Source organism: Boleophthalmus pectinirostris, unplaced genomic scaffold, assembly GCF_026225935.1.
Source record: "Boleophthalmus pectinirostris isolate CB_2022bp ecotype Guang Dong unplaced genomic scaffold, ASM2622593v1 HiC_scaffold_21, whole genome shotgun sequence".
NCBI lineage: Eukaryota > Metazoa > Chordata > Actinopteri > Gobiiformes > Gobiidae > Boleophthalmus > Boleophthalmus pectinirostris.
The window spans coordinates 26,238,079-26,260,963 of NW_026571175.1; the positions used below are offsets into that span (position 1 = coordinate 26,238,079).

Sequence of the window (22,885 nt, forward strand, 5' to 3'; positions counted from 1 at the left end):
TGGTGGGGGGCAGAGGGGCTGAAAGGCCAAAGGGGCGTGGAGAGCCGGGGCCTTAGTTTGATGATCCCTGATGTAAATTCTGTAGGCTACAGAAACAGGTTAGTGTATAGGATAAATGTTGATGATTTTTAAAGTTTTTTTTTTTTTTTTTTTTTCTTAAGTGTAGCAAGTGAAATAGAGTTCTCTCAAAATAACTGCTGTACTGAACTCACGAGTACTGTTATTATTATTGTTGTATATATAAATATATTTTTTCTCTGTGCTGTCCAAGTCATGTTGACAGTCATACTCTTGGCATCATCATTTGTAAATTAGGATGATTTCACTTCAGCCTAAACCCGTTTGGTCGTAGTTTTATGTGAAATGTTTGTGACAGTCTATAAAGTACATGACTCAAGAAAATAAACTACTAATACTACTATTAATCACAGTGAGAGATTTATTTGTATACAGTCTCATGGAAACACATCGTTACGGACAGTTTTCAGTTTTCAACAAAGCAACAACACTCAGAAGATCAATTCATTTACTCCAGATAATGTCCTTTGGTCCATAAAGTAAATAATATCTAAAAGTCTTACCTGTTTAAAGGGCCTGAACCCAGTTTTAAACCGTGGATCTTTGAGCTGTTGCCTCTTTTCTCACTGGTCTGATACAGTTACAAGCATTTGTCTCTACATGGTTTTCATCCACCGATATGTAGCTGGTTCTGTATAATTATCATTCCACAAAATTTCACATAATCTGAATGTTTCCATGGAATACACATACAGTATATATACAAGTTTAAATGAGCACTATATAACTTTTCTGATAGGGGGTCCACGGTCCTGTTTTTCTCGTCTATATCCTTAGAGAAAAGCACCACCAAGCTAAGCCAGGTCAGATCTGTGGAGAGGCCACAGTAAAAATGCATTTTATTTCATTTATTTAGTTTATCAAGGTGTTTTTGTGTACTATAATCACAATAAATGAATGAAACAAATGCAAAAAACTGCTTGTAGCCATACTGCTGAACTTTCCAGACACAGAAATATATTATTAATTACTAATTATATAGTACACCTTCAATGTGGAACTTTCCAGACAGGGAAACAACATATACTCCTGGGATCCTTGTTAATTTTATTATTATTTTTTATTTCTAATTTGTAACATGTCCTCTGTAATGGACGCCAGGGACATTTTGGTGTTAAATCCATTTGACGTAGACAACCTAACAATAACAACTTTTCTGATGACCAACATCTCTGACAAGCTTCTACAGTCGCCTCAAAAGTTTTTATATTCCCTTTTCATTTTTTTTATGTATTATTTATTTATTTTTTTTTATCATAGTGCAGCAGCAAACTAACTCTTATTGAGTAGGGTGACTAGACGTCCCTATTTGTCTGGGACAGTCCAAGTTTTGAGCTCTGTGTCCCCTGTCACACCAGATTTATACAAAACCAGTGATTCATCCCAGGTTTACACAAGAAATGTCCCAGCTGTCCCTATTTTTGACCAGTTTCATAGCTGCCAACAGTACAGACAGGCATAAATTGTCATTTGTTTACTAGACTAGCGCCTCCACTCAACTTCATATCTCTCCAGCGACTAGGTCAGGAATCAGAATACACTAGATGGTTTGCAAGAACCCCAGAAGTGCAAGTCTGGACACCAGCCAATCAGCAAAGAGACATATATTCTGTGTTGGCAACGATTCCCGAGATCGAGGATTCAAGGCCGGAACAAAGAGAATGTTTGGTGAATTTTATCAAGGGGAAAGACGTTATTGCCCTTCTTCCTATAAGATTTGGGAAAAGCTTAATATATCAGTTAGCCCTGTGGTGCATTAGACACGTCACGACCAAATAGCAACGATTGGTTAAATTAAAAAAAAATAAATTATAAAAAAAAATCTCCTACCGTCGAGAGATCAAATCCTAATACTGCACGGAGTGAAACTGGCTGATGAATCAGGCTAGTAAAATACAGTAAAGCTGCTTAAAAATGACCAAAACACAAAGAAAACATGACTACACTGACACATGTTAGTCATGAATGGGCCAATTGCAGAACAATTCTCCTTAATTACGCACAACCAATTTTTTATTTTGAAAATCTGGTCACCCTACTATTCATTTTTTAATACTGGACATAATAGTACCCTATAATCTCTAGCCCTATTTAAGCAGAGGAATCTAGTCCCCCCATTAAGAGTTTATCTCAAAACACTTAAAAGATAGACTGGTTAAGTCAATGTCCACTATAATGGACACAAAAGAATGGGCTGGGTCTCAGAAGGATATTGAAGGTTGGTGTACCCCTCACCAGAAAAGTTGCATAGTGCATCTTTAATGATTGTGAAACATCTCCATGGAGACAAGAAAATTGCGAGTGTGCTCCTTTAAAATCTAAATGTTATTAACCTTGAGCACATGGAGGTTGCTGGAGGTGAGTATGTACAGTCTCTCGTTGGTGGCTCTGAATCCCAGGATGGGCCGGTCCGAGTCCAGACTTGACACCTGCTGTTTGGCCACCTGCCCCACCTGCCGCCCCTGCCGCCTGTTGAAAAGCACAGTCTCCACTGGGGCGGGCTGTCGGTAGATGAAGGCTCTGCGCAGGCATTCACACAGAGAGGCGTACGAGAAGTTTGGAGCACAGGTGGCAAATTTCTTATCCCGTTTGGACGCCTGGACGTAGCCTTGAAGAAGAAGAGAGAGATGATTTGAGATCAGCTGATGAGGCTAATTAAGAGAACTGGCAACTTATATTAAGAATGCTTAAACCTCTCCAAAGGAACACAGCAGACTAGCACAGTGGAGAGTTTTTAATTATAGTTAATTCAGTTTGAACATACAGTCAAGTGTAAACAGACAGTTTAAGAGAAACCGATGTCGTTAAAGCATGACACTGAAGTCTGTGATGATTACACTTAAGCGAAAAAGTGTCCTCGTTGTAACTTAATACTGTCTGAGTGAGGGTTGTCAAAGGTTTTTCTCTGTGGAGATGTTATTGCTTTGTCTGGAATATTTCACAGTATGGCATTAAACCTTTCTATCATGGAGACCAAACCAGACCAAGTTACAGATCAGATCTGTGGAGAGTCAACCCTGCTTAAGGCTGTGTAATTAACTGAATTTTGATCGCAATTTTGATTTGTGTGTCAAACGATCTCCAAACTCATATAAACGAGTTGAAATGATAAAGATTCACAAAGTTTATTTTGGGATATTTTTAAAAATAAAAATAAGTATATTTATTTTCTTTTTTAAATATAGAGGTTTTAGAACAGCTGGATATATAGTTTATTTTGGATATATTTATGTTTAAATGTATATTTAATTTATTTTATGTTAAATACATTGAAAAACTGCTCTAAGGTTCATATTTTTAGCCTATATTTATTTGTTAAGTTTTCTATAAATGATCAATAACAAACAGCTTTTTTTGAGAGAGCGAAATGCTGAATAAATGTGTAACTAAAAATAATTGTTTGAATAATCAAGGCTTCAATACTAACCAAAATAATCGCGATAATCGAGCAGCCCTAACCCCGCTCACAGTCAGAATGCCTGTTTTCTAGGTATTTTTGAGCTATAAAACCACCTGTAATTTAATAAATTTGAGGTGGAGATGTTTAATGACATCAGCAGTGACATAAACAAGCAGGTGACCCCCAAACAAAAGGTTACATAGTGCACCTTTAATGTACACAATGCTGTACATGACTTTTAAAACCAACATTTCATAACATTAGTAGATAAGTAATTATAATATGAATACATTTATTTATGAAGAAAAGATACCCAAGGTCACTTTACAAAGCAGCATAAAAACACAATTTAAGTGGCATTGAATTCTCTTTTGTTTTCCCCTCAACTGTATTAAAGCAATTTAAGGCTCTGTTCGAACCAAGTTAAAGTTAAAGAACAAAAACCCCTCTTACTTTCTTGACCAGTCTCATGCCGTCATCCACAAAAAGCACCTTCAACTTAAGGGTCAAAGAAAATGAAAAAGTTAAATGTTAAAACAGCCTGAATAAATCTGTTTGACTTCTCAAAACCGAGCCCAGGTCCCACTGAGGTAATTTAGTGAGTGTGATGAAGTCTGTGCTCTCTCAGACGGAGCAGCAGCAGATGGACCAAAAGCTTTGAGTTAAAAAAGAGAAAAGAAAATGTCAGAACAGTTATGGAGGAGATGGAGGAGAGACAGGAGCAGAGGTGGGTAAATGTCTTTTCAGAGCCACTATATGTAATCATATTAACAGATAAGTGACACTGGAGTCCTGGTTTAACCTTCAGCTGTACCAAGGCAATTTATATACAGGCTCTTTCACACCGTCACCTGCCCAGTTCAGTTTCTCTCAAAAGTGCGGCTCCTCATTACTTACTTATTAATTCTCTAAGATAAATTAGCCGAGTCTTGCTAAAATAAATCCATATTTAAAAGTTAGGATGCAGACAGCAGGTTACAGATGGATAATCACAGACAGCGTGTTAAGACCTTCACTACGATGTAAATACTTCACTGAACCGTGTTTAGAAAAATAACAAACTGACTATAATTATCCAAGCGAAAGCTGCTGTCTGCGTCCTGATATTTAAATATTGATTTATTTTAGCAAGGCTCGGCTAATTTATCTGAGAAAATGAATAAGCGAGGACAGCAGCTGGAAAAGGGCGCCGCTGGGCATCGATTCAGAGCACCGTTACATGTTTTCACGTAAAAAATGTAAATGTATGGAGAAGGGTCTTTAAAATCATTGTTGTGCAATTGTAATCTATATACAGTACTGTGCTTATGTAACAGATAATACTCCCTACAACTATACAACAACTCACCCTTATGTAACAGATAACCCTATGTCCTGTCAATAACCATATCATTGTTGCACTGTCTTCCTATGACCTCTTGTATAAAGCTGTGATTTTTATATTTTATTATCCTTCAATTTTTTATAGTTTATATTTATTACTTATTTTTCTATTTTATTTTTACTTGCACATTTACAATTATGTCTTATTTGACACCTGTCTCTTGCTATTTAGAATTATTTTACCATTTATATTTTTGCCCTTTGTTGTTATATTTACTGTGATGTGTGAGCTACTGTGTCCAAATAATTTCCCTTGTGGATCAATAAAGTTTGTAAGTCTAAGTCTAAGCCTTTTCCTCAAGTGTTGAAAATGAGTTTCAAATTTTAGATCACAAAAAATCTGGGGAATATGGATAAACCTGATTAACAAATAAAAGTTTAGAATAACAGAGGCCCTTGAAAGGTGCACTGTGTAACTTTTCTGGTGGAGGGTCTGCTACTACTTGTCTCCACAGAGATGTTATTGCTTTGCCTGGAATGTTCCATGGTATGACATTAAACACATCCATCTAGCATTTAATTAGTATGAGTTTCTATTATTCAAAAATGCAAATCCTTCTGTGAATAGGGGCAAGTCTCCACAGATGTAAACTGTAGTGTAGTGCTGTAACCTGCTTGTCTGCCTCGTGATAGATCGGTTTAATCTATACTGTGGAACAAGCAATAACATTTCCATGGAGACAAGCAGGTGACAGACTCTCTAATACAAATGTAGAGACTGTAAACTGTCTTACCAAGTGCGTTGAAAGTGGCCACGTGCTCCCACATGTGTTCAGGCTGTTCAGGGCGCGGCTGCCAAACCAGAGCGTCCACGTCGTGTCTGAGGCAGAGGCAGGGCATCTGGGTCGGGTCGGACTGCACCGTGAACAGGTACTGGTGACTCCCCAAATTAACCTGTGGAAAAAAAAGTGTATTTACAATCTACAGTATGATGCAGGATGGTCAAGGGATTTAATAGCAGAAGCATACACTGTATATGTAAATGGACATAGCGAGTGAGTGAGCATGAGGGCATCAACTCTGGCTCCATTTGACTTAAGATTGAAAAATTGTTGCCCCTCTCTCTGTAACTGCTGCAGTGATCCTCATTATTTTGGTCTTGAAATGTTTGTATTACCCCAGTCTACATGATCCTGGTGTTTTTATTTTGGTATTTTGTTCTGCTAGGATTGTGAGCTTCATTTGACTGGTGCCAAAATCTGTGGGTGACCTCACACTCCCTTAACCTTGGTATCCACTACACGATTTCTTTCATCTTATTTGACTGGATATCACACAACACAACAAGAGGAATTAAAATAGTACAACATCACATAGCCACACTGTGTGATGGTGCACACGATCAGTCATAGTTAAAATGAAAATTTCTCTGAGCGAATATCAAGGTCGCGCTCCGTGTGGTAGCGTCTCGGTTAGCTGAGGGTTGCCTTCCGTTACATAAAATGCCTAATCGTTCCATAATTGGAAAGTAAACCTGTGTTTTTTTAGCCTGATTCATCAGATGGTTTCACTTTCTGGAAACTGTCTGACCTTGCAGCATTAGGATTCATTCGCTCGACGGTAGGCAGGTACTTTTTTATTTAACTAATCGCTGCTATTTGGTCGTGACGTATGTAATGCGCCGCTAACGGGGCTAACTGGTATATTAAGCTTTTCCCAAATCCCGTAGGAAGAAGAACAATAATGTCTTTCCCATTGATAAAATTCACCAAACATTCTCTTTGTTCCAGCTTTAAATCCTCGATCTCAGGAATCGTAGCCAACACAGAATGTATGGCTCTTCGCTGATTGGCCGGAGCCCGAACTCGCACTTCCAGGGTTCTTGCAAACCGTCTAGTGTATTCCGATTCCTGACCTATTCACTGGCTAGTGGTTTTTGTGATGTTAATGAAATTTCCTAGTTTAATGAATGATATTTCTGAATGAATACAAAACTTCTCTGAACGTTGCTGCCAAGAGAGCAGCTCCAAGCACAAAATATCCCTCTCCCAGAGGTGTCAATCAAAACGCAGATGTGACCAAGCATTACCAACACGTTGCTCCCTGGGTCTGCTATAATAGTGTTAAGTAATAAAGCTTTTAGTATATATGTAACCGTGTAAGAAAGATTTGAAAAAAATAAACAGTTATTATTTAAAACTGTGCAATTAGTTCTTCACAAAACATAACTATGCCTAACTATGATTAAAATGCATTATAATAAAATAAATGTGAGTGACATAAGCACAAAAGGCCCAATGCAGGACATGATAAAATCCTGTTACGGTTCATTGCCATCGCCTAATGAAATCTTGATAATCTAACCTCCAAAACAGCTATTGCAGTACATCTATTTCTGAGTTTGGCAGTACACTGAAGGCCCCTCTCGTCACATGTACTTCACTCTGCTGCCTGGTCTGTCTTATAAAACCTATGGGCAAAAAAGTGTAAGAGAAATATAAATATAGCTAAAATCCAGTCACAGTGTCCAGGGCAAAGACTGTAGAAAGAACTATATCATTTACATATATATTGAACTTTGGATGATACTTTGATAGTTGGTAGGAACTTGTCGGTTTATGATGAAGGAAGTGACTGAAAGTTTTAATCTGACGCCAACTTTGTAAACAGAATATGATCGATGAGGTAATTAAACATTATACATCTCATCTGTACAAACACTTAATCTCCCTGATTTATAAATTATACCCTGTTAATTTAATATAAAACAAGTTAAACTTTCTTTAGATCAATCTAGCTCCAGTTTTCATAACACTGTGAAATACTCTGGACTCTGGGCTGATTACACAGAAGCTATTTTTGTTTTCTGACACAACACCTTTGTTTTTCTGTTGATTCAGTTCAGGCTCTTTTAGCTCGGACAGTGTCAGGTACAAACTCTGAAGTGTGAACAACAGAAATACTTTTCAAACAGAGAAATCCAAGACAACAAGACAATATCAGGGTGACTGCCACCATGTATATGAAATTCCTGGCATTGTAATTGATCCTGAAGCTAAGACAGGGGCGTCAAATAGGGGTCCCTTCATTCAATCTGTAATGTGCATTTTTCATTAGACATTCATTAGTATTTTCTGATCCAGGATCCACAATTTTGGGGTACACCCATGAAAAATTGTCACTGAAGTCCAGGCTTTGTCGATCCATCCAGTGACTTCCAGGAATGTTGCACGGTGCACCCTCCCGGGTATCGCAAGTTTCTCGCTCACTCCAAACTTTATTTCTGCTGCTTGATTACCGTTTTCGCCTGCATGTTTCACTACCTGCATCTTGTAATCTGCAAAATATGATTTTCTTTTTGGGGGCACTTGTGTCCAGTCTTCTCAGTTCTCTTTATAAGTTTGTTTAAATTAAAATTTTCAGTGGTACAAGAGTAATAGGAGTAGCAGATACTGACACACAGCCTAGAGCGCCCTCTTGCAGCTGTCAGTGAGAAAATTTTTATATATAAATCGCAACAGAGTATAAGTTGCAGGACCCCCCAAACCATGAAAAAAGTGCAATTTATATAAGTTGCAGGACTACTCAAACCATATAAATGTGACTTATAGTCCAAAAAATATGGTAGTTCTTAAATGGTTAAATCTTTTATACCAAACTTTAACCTCCAAAAAAACCAAGCAAAAAAAAAAAGTTGTGATTTAGTTAAACGGCCAAAACTAAAACTAATAAAACCATAGCACCCTTTTAGGTAATGTTTTGCGAGTTAAACTGAAATTGAAGTGCTGACCATCGTTTCTAGTAACGAACTTGCCTTGAGTATTGAGTTTGGATAGTAGAATCAATTTTAACAATGCTGATGGAAGCCCAACGGGGACAAAATAAACTGTCCTTTCAGCAAAAAGTCAAAAGCTCTGGAGTCTAAACCCCGTGTGTCTGTGGCTGTTCATTTGAAGCCATTACCTCCATCTGAAGACGTAGGAGGATTTCTCAAACTGTCATCGATCTTCACCTCTCCTCCCTCTAAATCTCCCCTCCACCTCTCCTCCTTTCCACCTCTACATCTCCTCCCTCTTCTCTCCGCTTCACCTCTCCTCCCTCTTCTCTCCATCGAGGACTCTGCTTTGCCCCCTCTGTTTCTGATTATATCACAATGTCAGCCTTTAACAGCTCATCCCTCCCTACACTCCTCTCTACCTCTCCACCTCTTCTCCACTCCACCTCTCCTCTTCTCCTCCCTCTTCTCTCCATCTTCATCTCCATCTCCACATTTCTGATGGTTTCACGGTGACAGCCTTTAAAAGCTCATCCCTCCCTACACTCCAAACCCCATTTACTGACACTGCACTTGATTCAGACCTCAGGATAACGACTGCAGGGGAGAGATGGAGAGACACAAGTGAGAAATACATTCAGGACTATAAAACTAAATGGGACACCCAAGCACTGGGTTTTAAATGACAACACTCTGTCATTATTAAAGTGCCCATATTTTCTGATTTATGTTATAATATTCATCATCACAAACAGACCTGGAGTTGTGTTTTGTGTCATTCACACATTTAACGCACAAACTCTGTGTATTTTGTCTGGGTTCTTCTCTCAAACAGACTCCACCTTGTGATATCATGTGGTAATACAAGTGCTCCACTGTGTTTTTAAACTCTATACACGTTCACTAGAATCATTTGGTTAATTTCAGCTCTCCTGAAAGATAAAAGAAAACTACCACTACCTGATATCACAAGGTATAACAGAGCATTTTGAGCTTTGGAGATGTAGACAGTAAGGGTGGGTATCAATAAGAAGTTGCTGATACGATACATACCTTGATACATAGGCCACGATACGATGCATAGCTCGATACAGTGCACTTTCAATATGATATATTTCAGATAGATTTGATACGGTTCAATAAAAAATAAAGACTCAATTGTGGCTGTGATACTAAAAGTCTATGTTAAACCACTTCTTGTGCAAAGTTCATATGAAACACAAACATTTAATCATCAAAACTGTGAAAATGTCAAACATGTCACATAAACAAGTTTTCTTCCTCTAAAGCAACAAAAAAAGCAACAAAACTGTAGCGCTGTAACAAAATAATTTAGTAAAATATACCAAAAAATACTCTTGGCGATATATTGATACAGCAGCCCACAATATCAATACTGTATCATCACATCAAATTTTTGCACACCCCTAGTAGACAGACTAATAATACAGGATTATTCAAAAATATGTGAATGAAACAAAACACAACTCTGGATATATTTTTGAGGAGGTCACATACAGTATATGATGGCTTAAATCTCACAAGAATCAATTTTGTGTAATATAGGACCTTTAAAAGCTTAATTTTCCATAAGGTGTGAAGTACCCAGGCTTATTTACTCTAAAATATGAGCTACAACACTTTCCTTTTGTGTGGTCATAATATTATGGCTAATGCGTGTGAACCTCCTGACACTGTTTTTCAAAAGAGGCCAGTGAAGTGGATTTTTCATTACAGCTGAAAGCAGGCGTCCATTGATCTTGTTTATTAGTTTCTCTGCACCAACGAAACAAGAATGAATCAAAGTTTGGACATAAAATATGTTTCAGAATGCTGACGATTTATTGACGCCAAGCTGTACAATCCCGAAACACAAAAACCTTAAGAAAATATTCTACTTCTCAATGCCTTTTCACTGTCTGTTGTGTAATCTTTGTAACTAGACACTGACCTTGAGGAAAAAATGCTTTGCAAAAAAAATGCTGCAAATGTGCACAAAGCTAAAAGACTTCATTCACTAATCACCAAACAAAATAATAATTAAACTCAAAATAAGAAGTAATTTTAGAACAATTGGAAATGTACAATTAGTAGTATGCTTTAAAATCACCCCTACAAGCAAAACAAAGATTCAAATTATGTTGTTCTCTCATCAAAAACATGCCCAAAGAGGATTTATATGTCATCCATGCATGTTTGAGTAATTTAGCGATCTCTCCCTGGCCTTATTTGACCCTCTTTACACTTAGCAGTAAGATTCAGTACAAAGGTCCGCCCACAAGGCTACGTCTCCCATGCTCCCACACGACAGTTTTCCATAAATATACAAAAACATGATAAAAAACAATGCACTACGACTTCATAAACATGATGCGATGCGTAGTAGTTTCATTAGCAGGATGCACGCTAATTGTATTTATTACATTAATTGAAATTAGCACCGCGAGGAGAGGTGGTGGTGGTGGTGGGCTCAGGGTCAAAAACAAATTTCAAAACAATGAAAGATAATGAGATGATCTAAATATGTTATGTGTAGGTGGTTAATACCCCATAGAAGTGTAACAGCCCCTCTTTAAAGGCACATTGTGTAACTTTTTTTTGGAGATGTTATTGCTTTGTCTGGATTGTTTCACAGTACGGTATTAAATCAAGTTACAGGTCAAATCTGTGGAGAGGCAACCCTGCTCACAGTCAGAATGTTTGTTTTTCTAGATATTTTTGAGCTATAAAACAATCTGTAATTCAGATTCAGATCCAACCTGTAGCTCAGGAGCCTTCCAAGTAGCTCGCGAAGGGATTTCTGAATTATACTTATCGGGCTGAGTAACTCAAATTTGATTGATTAAATTCCTGTTCCTTTGTAAATGTATATTTTTTATGCCAAATGTCATACACTGATATCTAGGTAATGGGTTACGTTTTATAGACACCTAACTCTACCTCTCTCATCTTCAGCTTACTATGGTGCTTTTATTTACAAAATTTCTGGTGACCCCCAAAATTAGTAGCTCTCTAACATTTTGGTTTTACAAAAAGTAGCTCACAAAAACAAAAAGGTTGAAGACCCCTGCGGTAATTTAATAAAAGTAAGGTAGAGCTGTTTAATGTCATACTGTGGAACATTCCAGATAAAGCAATAACATCTCCATGGAGACAAGCAAGTGATGGATCCTCCACCAGAAAAGTTGCGCAATGTACCTTTAATGTTTCTGCTTACAATACATTGTTAAACTTATAATAGATATCATAGATTTTTTGCCAAAACTGTACAGGATAATATTAAAGTTGTTGCACACATATAAAAAAAACAAAAACATATGACTTCTTTTATGTGTTTTCAGTTTCTCTTGTTGGACCAGAATATTGCAGAGAATTGTATTAAAGTGAACACAACAGAACAGAGATTATCAGAGCTGATAAAATACATCTTTGTGAAACCTGCCCAAAAGCCTCTTACACTGGAGTCTATTTGATCGGACCACACTCTAAAACACATATCTGCAAACTTCAAATAAAGGAAGAGAAATGTCATGACCAGATGTAGCTTCTTTCTCAAACAGTTGGAGCTTATTGGAGATTATTTACTTTACGGTACTATACGGTTGTATAAAGTCCAGGAGGAAGTCAGATGGTGTACCAGGCAAATTCTTATTGACACTGAAATAAACAAGAGATTAAGCAATATTCAGTGGTGGATGACATATAAAATTTTGTTACTTAAGTAAAAGTATCATATATAAAAATCTACTTAAGTAAAAGTATTGAAGTACCCATTTAAAAATGTACTTTTAGAGTAAAATGTAAAAAAGTAGTTCACATATTACATAGATTAAGAGAACTGTGTATGTGTTAAATGTAGTGATACTGATAAAAAACTGTGCAGATTTTTTTTTTCCTCAGGAGTAACAATTTAATAACTGTTCTGTGGAATTGAATGTAAATATTTAGTTTGCTCAAAGCGGACTTGAACTCAAAACCTTTTTCACTGACAAAATTTCAAAACTTTTCCTTGACTTTTTCATGACCTAAAGTGAATTTTCCATGACTTTTCCGGCACCTACATGTGTAGAATTGATCATACTTTTAGGGCTAAATATGAAATGTTAACCCTTTCCACTCACCTTATGGTTTGGTATTATAGTTTTTAACATTCAAAATACTGTCAGTGCATTTATTGTCGTCTCTTTTAAACAAAAGGTGCATACATTTAGAAATAATCATAATAGCCTAATGAGAATTTAACAGAACGCTGTAGTAGTGTGAAAGAGATAAAATAAAAACTCAAATTCCATTACTCTTTCAGGCCTGGAAAATGAGATTTAAAATTTCCATGACTTTTCTTATGACTGTGGGAACCCTCACAACAACCACTCAAATCACATAAAAAGCACTTTTTGCTTTAGCATCCAGTTAAAAAATTTACTGGAGTAGAAAGTGCAGATACTTCAATACATTTTAGATCAGGTAACAGTAAAAAGTGTCCACTGTAAAATTCAGTTAAGTAAAGCACAGATACCTAAAAATTTTACTTAAGTCGAGCACTTTTACTTTTGTACTTTTTTACTTTCCACCACTGCCAATATGAGAAGTGGTGGGTTATGTGGACATATGTAGCACTGAAAAGAAAAGCACTTATTCACAACAAAAGCCCTGCAGATTGGCTGATCACCTACTGTTTGCCTGTTTTATTTTTATGATAACAACATTGTATTTGAAAAGTAAAAACGCTTGGGTTATAATTAATCTGTTTTGACTGAAGAGGAATTGGCTGTGAAATAAATCGTCTACTCTTCACAGTATTTGCCGCCTGTTAATTTTCTCATTTTCTGATTAGGCTGAATGTCAACATGGTGAGATAAGAGGCTCTCCAGGTTTATCAGGCCCAGACGCTGTAGTATGAATGGTGTTCTAAAGGTGTGAGAGACTGGAATAATTAACAGATAAACATATGGCACGAGAGAGTAAGGATAGAGTGAGAGTGATTTAAATACAGGGTCAAATGGTCAGCAGTTTATAGATATCGTGCCATGGAATAATATCCTAATATATTGACTTTTCTACTTTTCAAATGACGTGTACATTTATTAGCACAAAAAGAAAGAAAAGAAAACTCCGATAACTTACTTGTGAGCAAGAGGGGGTGCTATTCTAAAGTATGGCATTAAACTTTTCGATCTCTATAGAAACACGCAGGTGATGCCAACACGACAATTTACAGGTGAGATCTGTGTAGAGGTGACTCCCTCACAGTGAGAATGCATGTTTGTAAAGATATTTTAGAGCAATAAAAACCTTTAAGTATTATTTAGTTGTTGATTACTGTTGGAACTTGGAACATAATGTACTTTAACATTTATTAAATATTCAAATAAACATGTTTTCATTATAATCTGTAATCTGTACACTGTAGATGAACAGACTGGCAGCCTTGCTAGTGTATCACCACGGGAGTGAATAAGTAATGCCATGTGACGAACATTGGGTGTCTTATGAGATGCTATACAAAAGCATTTCTTTAGAATCTGTGAAAGAAAGAAATCTGTCTATTACTATCTGAAATTACTTCAAATTTCTGCAATTCACTCAAAGATTAAATTCACATTTATAGAGCACTTCCAATGCACACTCAAACCATTGCACATAAAGAAACCAATCTTCCACTCGTACACACATTTACACAACCGTTTATGGAGAGACTGAAAGGACATAATATATATACACAATGCACTGGTATGACCGTCAACCGATATATCAGCCTGTCTCTAACACCGACGCGTTTCTATCACATGAGTGGTCTTCTTTGGGGCAAACAAAGATTTAAAAAGCAATCAGATGGCCTTAAATATAATATGAGGTGGTTATGTGAAAATCCCTGGAAGTGTGTTTTGTTTCATTCATACGTGTTTGAGTAATCCTTTATTATCACTCTACATCTCCAAAGCTCAAAATGCTGTTCCACCTTGTATTGTCATGTGTTGTAAGGGTAGTTTTCAAGTTCCCTTTTACAGCTCCCTTTTACATTTTGTTCAGTAGAGATTGACAATTCCTGGCCTGAACGATCCAAATTATTCTACTGAAGGTGGAGTGGAGTTTAAAAACACAATGGAGCACTTCCTGTATAACCACATAATAGGTGGAGTGTTTTCTATTTGAGAGAAGAAATCACACATCACACAACCTAAACACACGTGTGAAACATGTGTGAATGAAGCAAAACACAACTCCAGGTATGTTTTGGAAGAAGAAACAACATTATAATAACCTAGATCAGAAAATGGCGTAATATGGACCCTTTAACATCTAGCACACTGAAAGCCCTCCCATAAAAGTAAATTACCAGTTCTACTAGCAGTCTTCTACTCTCTCAATCCATTAGCAGTGTTTGTCCCTGGTATCCTCCTCACAAACAGCACACACACGAGACAGACCGAGTAAGTGAAAGTTCATACGTATTTCTCTCCGGATGTGAGCGCTACAAAAGCAGATGTTACGAGATGTCTGAAAATGCCAAACTCCCCTCAGTCTGTGTCATCCTCAGCTTCCTCTGGCTCTTATTCACAGGAAATAAAACCCCGTTCACTCACACAGACACAACTCAATACGCAAGGTCAACTTCAAAATGAGGAAAGAACCACAACGGAACAAGTTTAGTTTATGGAGTAAATTGGATTTCATCTTTCTTTTTTTTAAAGCACTCATATTTCATCATTTTCTGATCTGTTATAATGCTGTTTTCTCATCAAAAGCACACCTGGAGTTTTGTTTCATTCACACATTTAACACACAAACCCTGCATATTTAGGCTCAGTTCAAACGGAAAACACCCTGTTCCACCTTGTGATGTCATGTGGTAATACATGAAGTGCTCCACTGTGTTTTTAAACTCCATACACCTTCACTAGAATTATCTGGATGATTTCAGACCTGGAATTTCCAATCGCTACTGAACAAAAGGTAAAAGGGAGGTAAAAGTGAACCTGAAAACTACACATTCATGACATCACAAGGTGGAACAGAGCACTTTAAACCTTGTAGACACTGACAGACTTATAATAAAAGATTACTCAAACATGTGTGACTGGAACAAAACACAACTCCAGGTACGTTTTTAATGAGGTAACAGCATTCATCAACATGTGTTAAAGCTCAAATAGTCAATTTTGAGTAATATAGGACCTTTAAGTATCATTAGGCCATCAATGTAAAAGTACAAATATTAGTGCAATACTGCTACTTAGGGATGGATTGCAAAATATATATGTATCTTGATTTTTGTTAAACAACTGTTCCAAAATACATTTGAATTAATAAAGTAAAATAAAAAACTGTGATTATGTGCACAGAAAACCATTAAAAAATAAAAAAAACTAATGTCTTTCCAGAAAATGGCGGATCCTTGACTACAAAAGTTGCACAGTGAACCTTTAAATAAACAAAACTGTGCCCATGCAGCACTACTTGTTTCAACAAAGATTACCATATAAATCAGAGCACACACACTTGGGTCATTTGAGGAATACAAATTAAACAACAAGCTTCACTGAGACCATAACCTTCAATGTATAGATTCACATCACATGGACGGACATGTGCAAACTGTCCTTCAGTAGTATTATCCACAGAGAAACACTGAAGTCCATTTATTCAGTTCGGTTCAGAGCAAAACACTGCACCTTATACATAACAGTCATTAAAAGCCTTTCATTAAAATCAAAGGGTGAGAGTGTATTGACGAGGAGTAATTCTAGGGGCATAAAAACAGAAATGAAACAGCCATAATGGATCTGAACTGTGGGACACCTGAATACTGTCTCATCACACTGACTCCTATTGAAAATATTGTCTAATAAGTCCTAAAAAGATAGATTGTGTAATCAGATATGTTTACAAGAAACCGAATATTACATAAGAAACAAAGTGTGGTCCTGCCTGTAAACTGATGACGCAAAATGAGAGACTGGAAGTTCATAGGGATGTGGTTACTTATCCAAAACAGAAGCTTATATTTCCATTGAAATATATAGAGCAGGAATCCAAATCTTTTTCACTGAGAGACGCGCATTGAAACTTACATAAAGCGAACGACCTCAGATGACAGGACAATGAAGTGAATCATTCAAAATGTTATATTTGACGTAGGTTTGACTGAGTCTTCACATCCTCAATACAGTTTGATTATTTGTGTTAGGCTTATATCACATCAAAATGTTTGTGATGCATTTTTCTAACTTTGCAGTAAATGGTACTACTTTTGTAGCCTAATTCATCAGACGGTTTCACTTTGTAGAAAGCATCTGACCGTTAGAATTCGTTCGCTCGATGGTAGACGGGTACTTTTTTTCATTTAACCAATTGCTGCTATTTGGTCGTGACATTTGTAATTAATAAAATTCACCAAACATTCTCTTTGTTCCGGCTTTAAATCCTTGATCTCTGGAATCGTTGCCAACACAGAATGTATGACTGTTTGTTGATCGGCTGGTGCCCGAACTCACACTTCCGGGGTTTTTGCGAATCATCTAGTGTATTCTGATTCCTGACCTAGTCGCCGGAGAGAAGTTAAATTTAGCGGCGGCACTAGGTGACGCCAGCCTGGCTACTACTTTCGGCCATTAGGGACAATTGAGGACCAAGAAAAAAAACTGGTCTGAGGGCCTCATTTCATCTCTGGGCCATAGTTTGGACACAACAGACATAGAGGCTGGCTATATAGACGCCTTGTAACATTGAAAACACAACTAACCACAACTGTTTTGCAGTGCTCTAATGAATCGTGAATTGCTGATATTCCCAAAACAAGAGATTTATTGAGTTCATTTCATTTATTTATTTGTTGAGTTCATGCTATAAACTGTAAATGGACATAGCTTACCCGCTACCCACCTGCATTCCAAAGAGGAAGTGAGTATGGGGATGTTTCTGGCTCCATCGACTTCTACCCCAACTGACTTGAAAAATTGTCACCACTCTCTCTGTAATTAATGCAGTGAGCATCATTATTCTGGTCTCAAAATGTTCGTATTGACCTCTACATGATCCTGGTGTTTTTATTTTGCTATTTTGTCCGTAAATAAACTTGAGCCGAACACTGTGGGTGACGTCACACTCCCCTTAGTCCACTTCTTTATACATTTCATAGTTCACACCAAAGGATAAAAAGCCAACAGTGCAGATACTATGAGTCTAAATTGAATTACATGTAAATCAGAAGCCTGGAGATATGCAGAGACAAAGCTTTGACAGAAAAGGAGATGACTCATTCTCACAAATTAAAAGTGCGCTCCCTTTGTAAACACAGATTACAGACTGAAATTAGCTCGTCTCCTCTCTCAGTAATCAAGAAAAGGTCATCAATCCTCAGCAGCTCAGGTTCAAATGAGTCGCCTCCTCTGACAGACAAAGCAAAGATACCACCATTTAAAGGTCCTATATAATCTGAAATCAACTCTTGTGAGCTTAAAACCTTTAGTTCAGTAGAGATTTGCAATTCCAGGTCAAATTATTTATTAATTTATCATAGATTATCCAAATAATTCTAGTGAAGGTGTATGAAGACAAAACACAACCCCAGGTATGGTTGTGAGGAAAGAACATTATAACATAGATCAGAAAATAGTGTAAATCAACTGTTTTCAAAAAACATATGATCTTTTATTCATCGTACTGAAGATATTTTCCTGTGTGTTTGTAAAATTATGTCGACCTTTTTCCTAAGAAGCTAAAGTTATTTCCAGCTGCATCCGACACATTCATTCAGGGTCATTTTGATTTGCAACCCTGGGATTGCATTTGTGAAAGACTACATTCGCACGCACAGGCTTTCAAAAGTCTGGTATTTCTATGTATATCAGACATTTTGTAACAGGAAATAAGAAAAGGCAGACTGTTCAAAGTATGGCAGCAAATACATTTACAGGAGTTAGGGTCTACTGTTATAGCAATATGAAAACCATTCTGATCCTTCCTTTGTTGCCATTGAAATGTTATAATTTTGCCTAGAATGTTTCATAGTAAAGTATTTAACCTATCAGTCTTCATGGAGACAAGCTGATGACATCAATAGGCTCTATTCACGCTTATGTCACAAACCAGGGAGACGTTGTTCTGTCTGTTCATGGTAGTAAGTCTAACAAAATCTAGGAAAAATTAGACAATGGCCCAGTTTTGTTCATCTAAATGTCATTGTAGCGTTCTGTTATGTTCGGCTAATCAACAATTAAAACCATACCTCAGTTTTCATCATTTCCACTGATGCACAACTCAGAGCGCACTGGGTACATGCGATTAGAAGAGCTGAGGGCGCCAAATTCAAGATGATTCCAAACAGCACATACGTATGCATGTTACTAGGTTCTTTTTTCAGACCAAGAGTTTGTTTTCATACCTGACAGTTTCGACTGCTCATTAGTGGTCTTCCTCAGAGTGGTCACATGACTCTCTGACACCTTGAAGAAAGAACCTAATAACATTAATTATCGCAAAACCAAATTAACCTCATTGGATATATGTATGCAGTCTTCATTTTACCGCTGATGACAATTACTGCAGTGAGTTTTATCACAGTCAGTCAGCGAGTCCAGTGTCAGTAACTACACCGAAAGTTGTCATCTCATGTTTCCAAATGTCTTCCTGGTTTGTGATGTAATTGTGAATAGAGCCCATAGGTCAAGATATGGATCTGTGGTGAGGCATCCCCATTCACACTAATAACAATATACTATACTGTACTATAATGGTATATACTATATAATACTATAATAATAAAATACGTAAGATTTAGTACATGTCAATAAAGCAGTTTAATGTCTTGTACACAGTGGAACATTCTAGGCAAAGCAAGACAATATTTTCCTTGCATTCTATAGAGAGATTCTTCTGCTGAATATGAAACACAATTATATTGTAGATACTAAATTATAAAATTGTTGAATAAAAGCATTAAAGTTGTTTAAAAAGGCTGGAAAATAAAGGCTAAACATAAAAACAACATACATGCACAGTGCTATCTTTTAAACAAGGATATGAAGTCTTCTTTCTAAACTTTTGAGGCAAGTATTAGAATTCATTCACTATTAATTGTACAGTACTTATCGACATATTCAGGCATGTTTTCACACATTTCTAGACGACCATAATATTATCTGAATATAGTCATTTAGACAACTCCCCCAAAATATCAAGATATACATTTTCATCATGTTCACCAGTTTACTTTGTTCTTTTTAATGTTTTCAAATCTTTTTAGCTCCATTTTCCCCATCTTTGACATAGATTTTGGTTCTGAGATATGAACACTACAACATTTGTTAACACAACCCGCTGTATAACCATCATGTGTAAGTAAAATATTGTCCTATGTTCTTTAGAAATTCCAGATTGAATCCTGTTCTGATTATTTATGAATGAAATTACGTAGTGAGTTGTAAGCTGTGGCAGTCTGAATGTGCAGGAGCCTGTTATCTTTATGAATACGTTTGTACAAGGGGCCATAAAGCACACAGGACACAGGAGGAGCTACAGAGAGTTTTATCTATGTGTGAACATGTGCACAAGCTGCAGGCCTTACTCACAACATGTTGTCCCTTATATAAATATATGTAGCACTGATACAAACAAGTCTTAATTTTAACAAATCCCCCTTTCTCTTGATTTTTGGGGTGAAGAAACCAGGATTCTTTGGGAAATTATAAACAGAAGTATATATTTAAATGCAGTCTCAGTACTACTGCAGTTACTCAGAAACCTGTCATAAAATCTTAGGTCTTGCAGAAGCAATTTTAAAGGATTTTCTCATGCAATAAAATGGGACATTTTAGCTTTGCCTCTGCATAGATATATTGTAAAAGCAGTTCTTGGGGAAAAAAATGAAGCCGCCGTGTACTTATACATATCTCATTATAAAATGTATTATTCACAAACCTGGAAGTGAGTTCACATGCTATTTCTTAGCACTGTCATAATGATAAAACTCAGCTCTGGCCTCTGACAATTGGTCAAATAAGGCTGTTGTGGTGAATAATTTGTATGATAGGAATGTGTCAGGAAAGTGAGTTAAGTTTTTTTGTTTTGTTTTTTTTAACATTTTTAAGACAGTGCAAATCAAGTACAGCACATTTAAGTTACCCAAGTGCTTAGAATAGACTATAAATATAAACGGACATAGCTCACGCACTAGCCACCGCATTACAAATAGAAAGTTAGCATGCGGGCGCTTCTGGCTCCTTCTGACCCTGGCTCCCATTGACATTGGAATATTGTTCGTATTAACCCGCTCTACATGATCCTGGTGTTTTTATTTCACTATTTTTTTTATTAAAAAATCCTATTCCTAATATGAACCTGGCTCTAAATTTGCTCCTGTAACTGCTAGCATCATGAGCTTCATTTGACTGGAGCCGAACGCTGTGGGTGACGTCACACTCCCTGAGCCCACTTCTTTATACAGTCCATGAATGTGATGAAATCAAATTGCCATGCCTGAGCACATTTGGGAAAAACAATCTTGCGAGAACAGAGGAGCTGGTCCAGTTTTAGTCTTATAATTTTAATAATCAAAAATTAAGGGTAATGGATATTGAGTATTGAGTACATTGTAATAATCAGTAGTGATGCATGTAGAGATTTACACTGCAGAACTGATGTTTAAAGCTTAAAGAGTGTTTAATGCATTTAGGCCATTTAAAACATCAAGAAAATGACTTGATTTTGCTATTTTTATAACTATATCAACACATAAAACACATTCACGACATCATATAGCTTAGGGAAAATAAACCAATTAAAAATGATGTCACCAAAATTGTGAACGGATCCAGTTATTATAAATTATTTCAAAATCTCATTCGTTCTCATGGACCCTACCTCGTGTCTCATCTCATCCTGCCCCATTAGCATACATCTCACTTGTTGAACCTGAATAGTAAATACCAGGTCCAATGGGAGAAGAGAAGAGGTCTGACTCACCACCAGAGTAGGCTTCATCGTCTCTCCATCAAAATAAACCAGAGAGGAGCTGTCATCAGGGAAGCCATCGCAGTCTTCCAGCTCCTGTGAGTTAACTGGCGGTTTGTCCAGGTCTGAGGTCGCGATCTGGTACGGCAACAAAGAGAGGCCAAACTCAGGAATTCATTTGCATTAATTAACATGTAAAAGCACTCTGATTCTGCGTGTCTAAAGTGGGACCTGGATTTAATGAAGAGGGGCAGGCTAAAAATACCCTGAGCAGGTGAAGGAGCTAAGAGACCATTGTGACAAAGGAGAGATGGAGAGAGGGCCCAGAGGAAACAGGGCGTAATGAAATGTAAATCTACAGACTTCACAAAAGGAGGGCTGCTGGGAAAACAAACAACTCAAATTGAATTGTCTTTCTGTGAAACACAACCACTGAATTGTAAAAGATTCCAGGTAATGCGGGGGTTGGATGAGGACCTTTGTAACCATGTATTGAAAGGAGCTGTATAAAGAGATATGTTCATTCATCTGTTTTTAGAAAAATTATATAATTACTGTCTCTATAGTAAATGATATGATAATATATTCAGAGAGTAAATGTATTTAAATTCCTCTCCTCACCAGATCCTCTGAGGTGAGGTGTTTGAGTCTTTCGTGGATCTGGGCCGTCTGCTCGTCACTCATCACTAACTCTCCTCTTCGATCGCCCATCACCAGCTCAGGCCACAGTGCCCCCTCACTGCGCTTCTGCAGTGTCACCTCCAAACTGCACACACAAAAACAACAAAGAGCTGAGCATCCGAGCAAATGTTGACATCGATATAAATACAATGCATTTCAAGCATAGGGAAGAAGGACTTAAAGGAGCTGTACCCAAATTTTAGAACTTCTAATTGACACTTTGCAGCTGATGTTAATAAACATTTACCCAGGCTGACATCACCAGGTGCCCCTGCTCAATTTCATTTCTCTCCAGCGACTAGGTCTTTGGAATACAGTAGACGATTTGCAAGAACCCTGGAAGTTGCAGACCGCGCAACGGCCAATCAGCGAAGAGCTGTGAAGCCATGACGTCAAACTCAAGCACCTGTCTGGGTCCTTTTTGTGGTACAGCACAACAGTAAACAAAGCTGGCAAGATGGATGTAGATGAAGCCATACATTCTGTGTTGGCAACAATTCCCATGACTGAAGATTTAAAGCTGATAACAAAGAGAATGTTCGGTGAATTTTATTTTATTTTAAGAGGAAAGACATTATTGCCCTTCTTTCTACAGGATTTTGCGCAATACATACGTCACCAAATAGCAGTGATTGGTTAAATAAAAAAGTACCCTCCTGCCGTCGAACAAACGAACC

At 37.1% G+C, this 22,885-nt stretch overlaps 1 protein-coding gene across 1 annotated transcript in view; it reads right to left on the reverse strand.

The window, feature by feature from the left end:
- Positions 1-419: 419 nt before the first annotated feature.
- The window catches only part of nudcd1 (NudC domain containing 1), a 66,939-nt gene continuing 44,473 nt past the window's right edge, over positions 420-22,885 (reverse strand). The window contains exons 7-10 of the mRNA XM_020934417.2: positions 22,149-22,293; positions 21,540-21,665; positions 5,596-5,755; positions 420-2,686 (exon numbers count right to left, since the gene is read on the reverse strand). Of these exons, the coding sequence (XP_020790076.1) occupies positions 2,397-2,686; positions 5,596-5,755; positions 21,540-21,665; positions 22,149-22,293 (721 nt within the window). The 3' untranslated portion in view covers positions 420-2,396. The remainder of the gene's footprint in view (positions 2,687-5,595; positions 5,756-21,539; positions 21,666-22,148; positions 22,294-22,885) is intronic.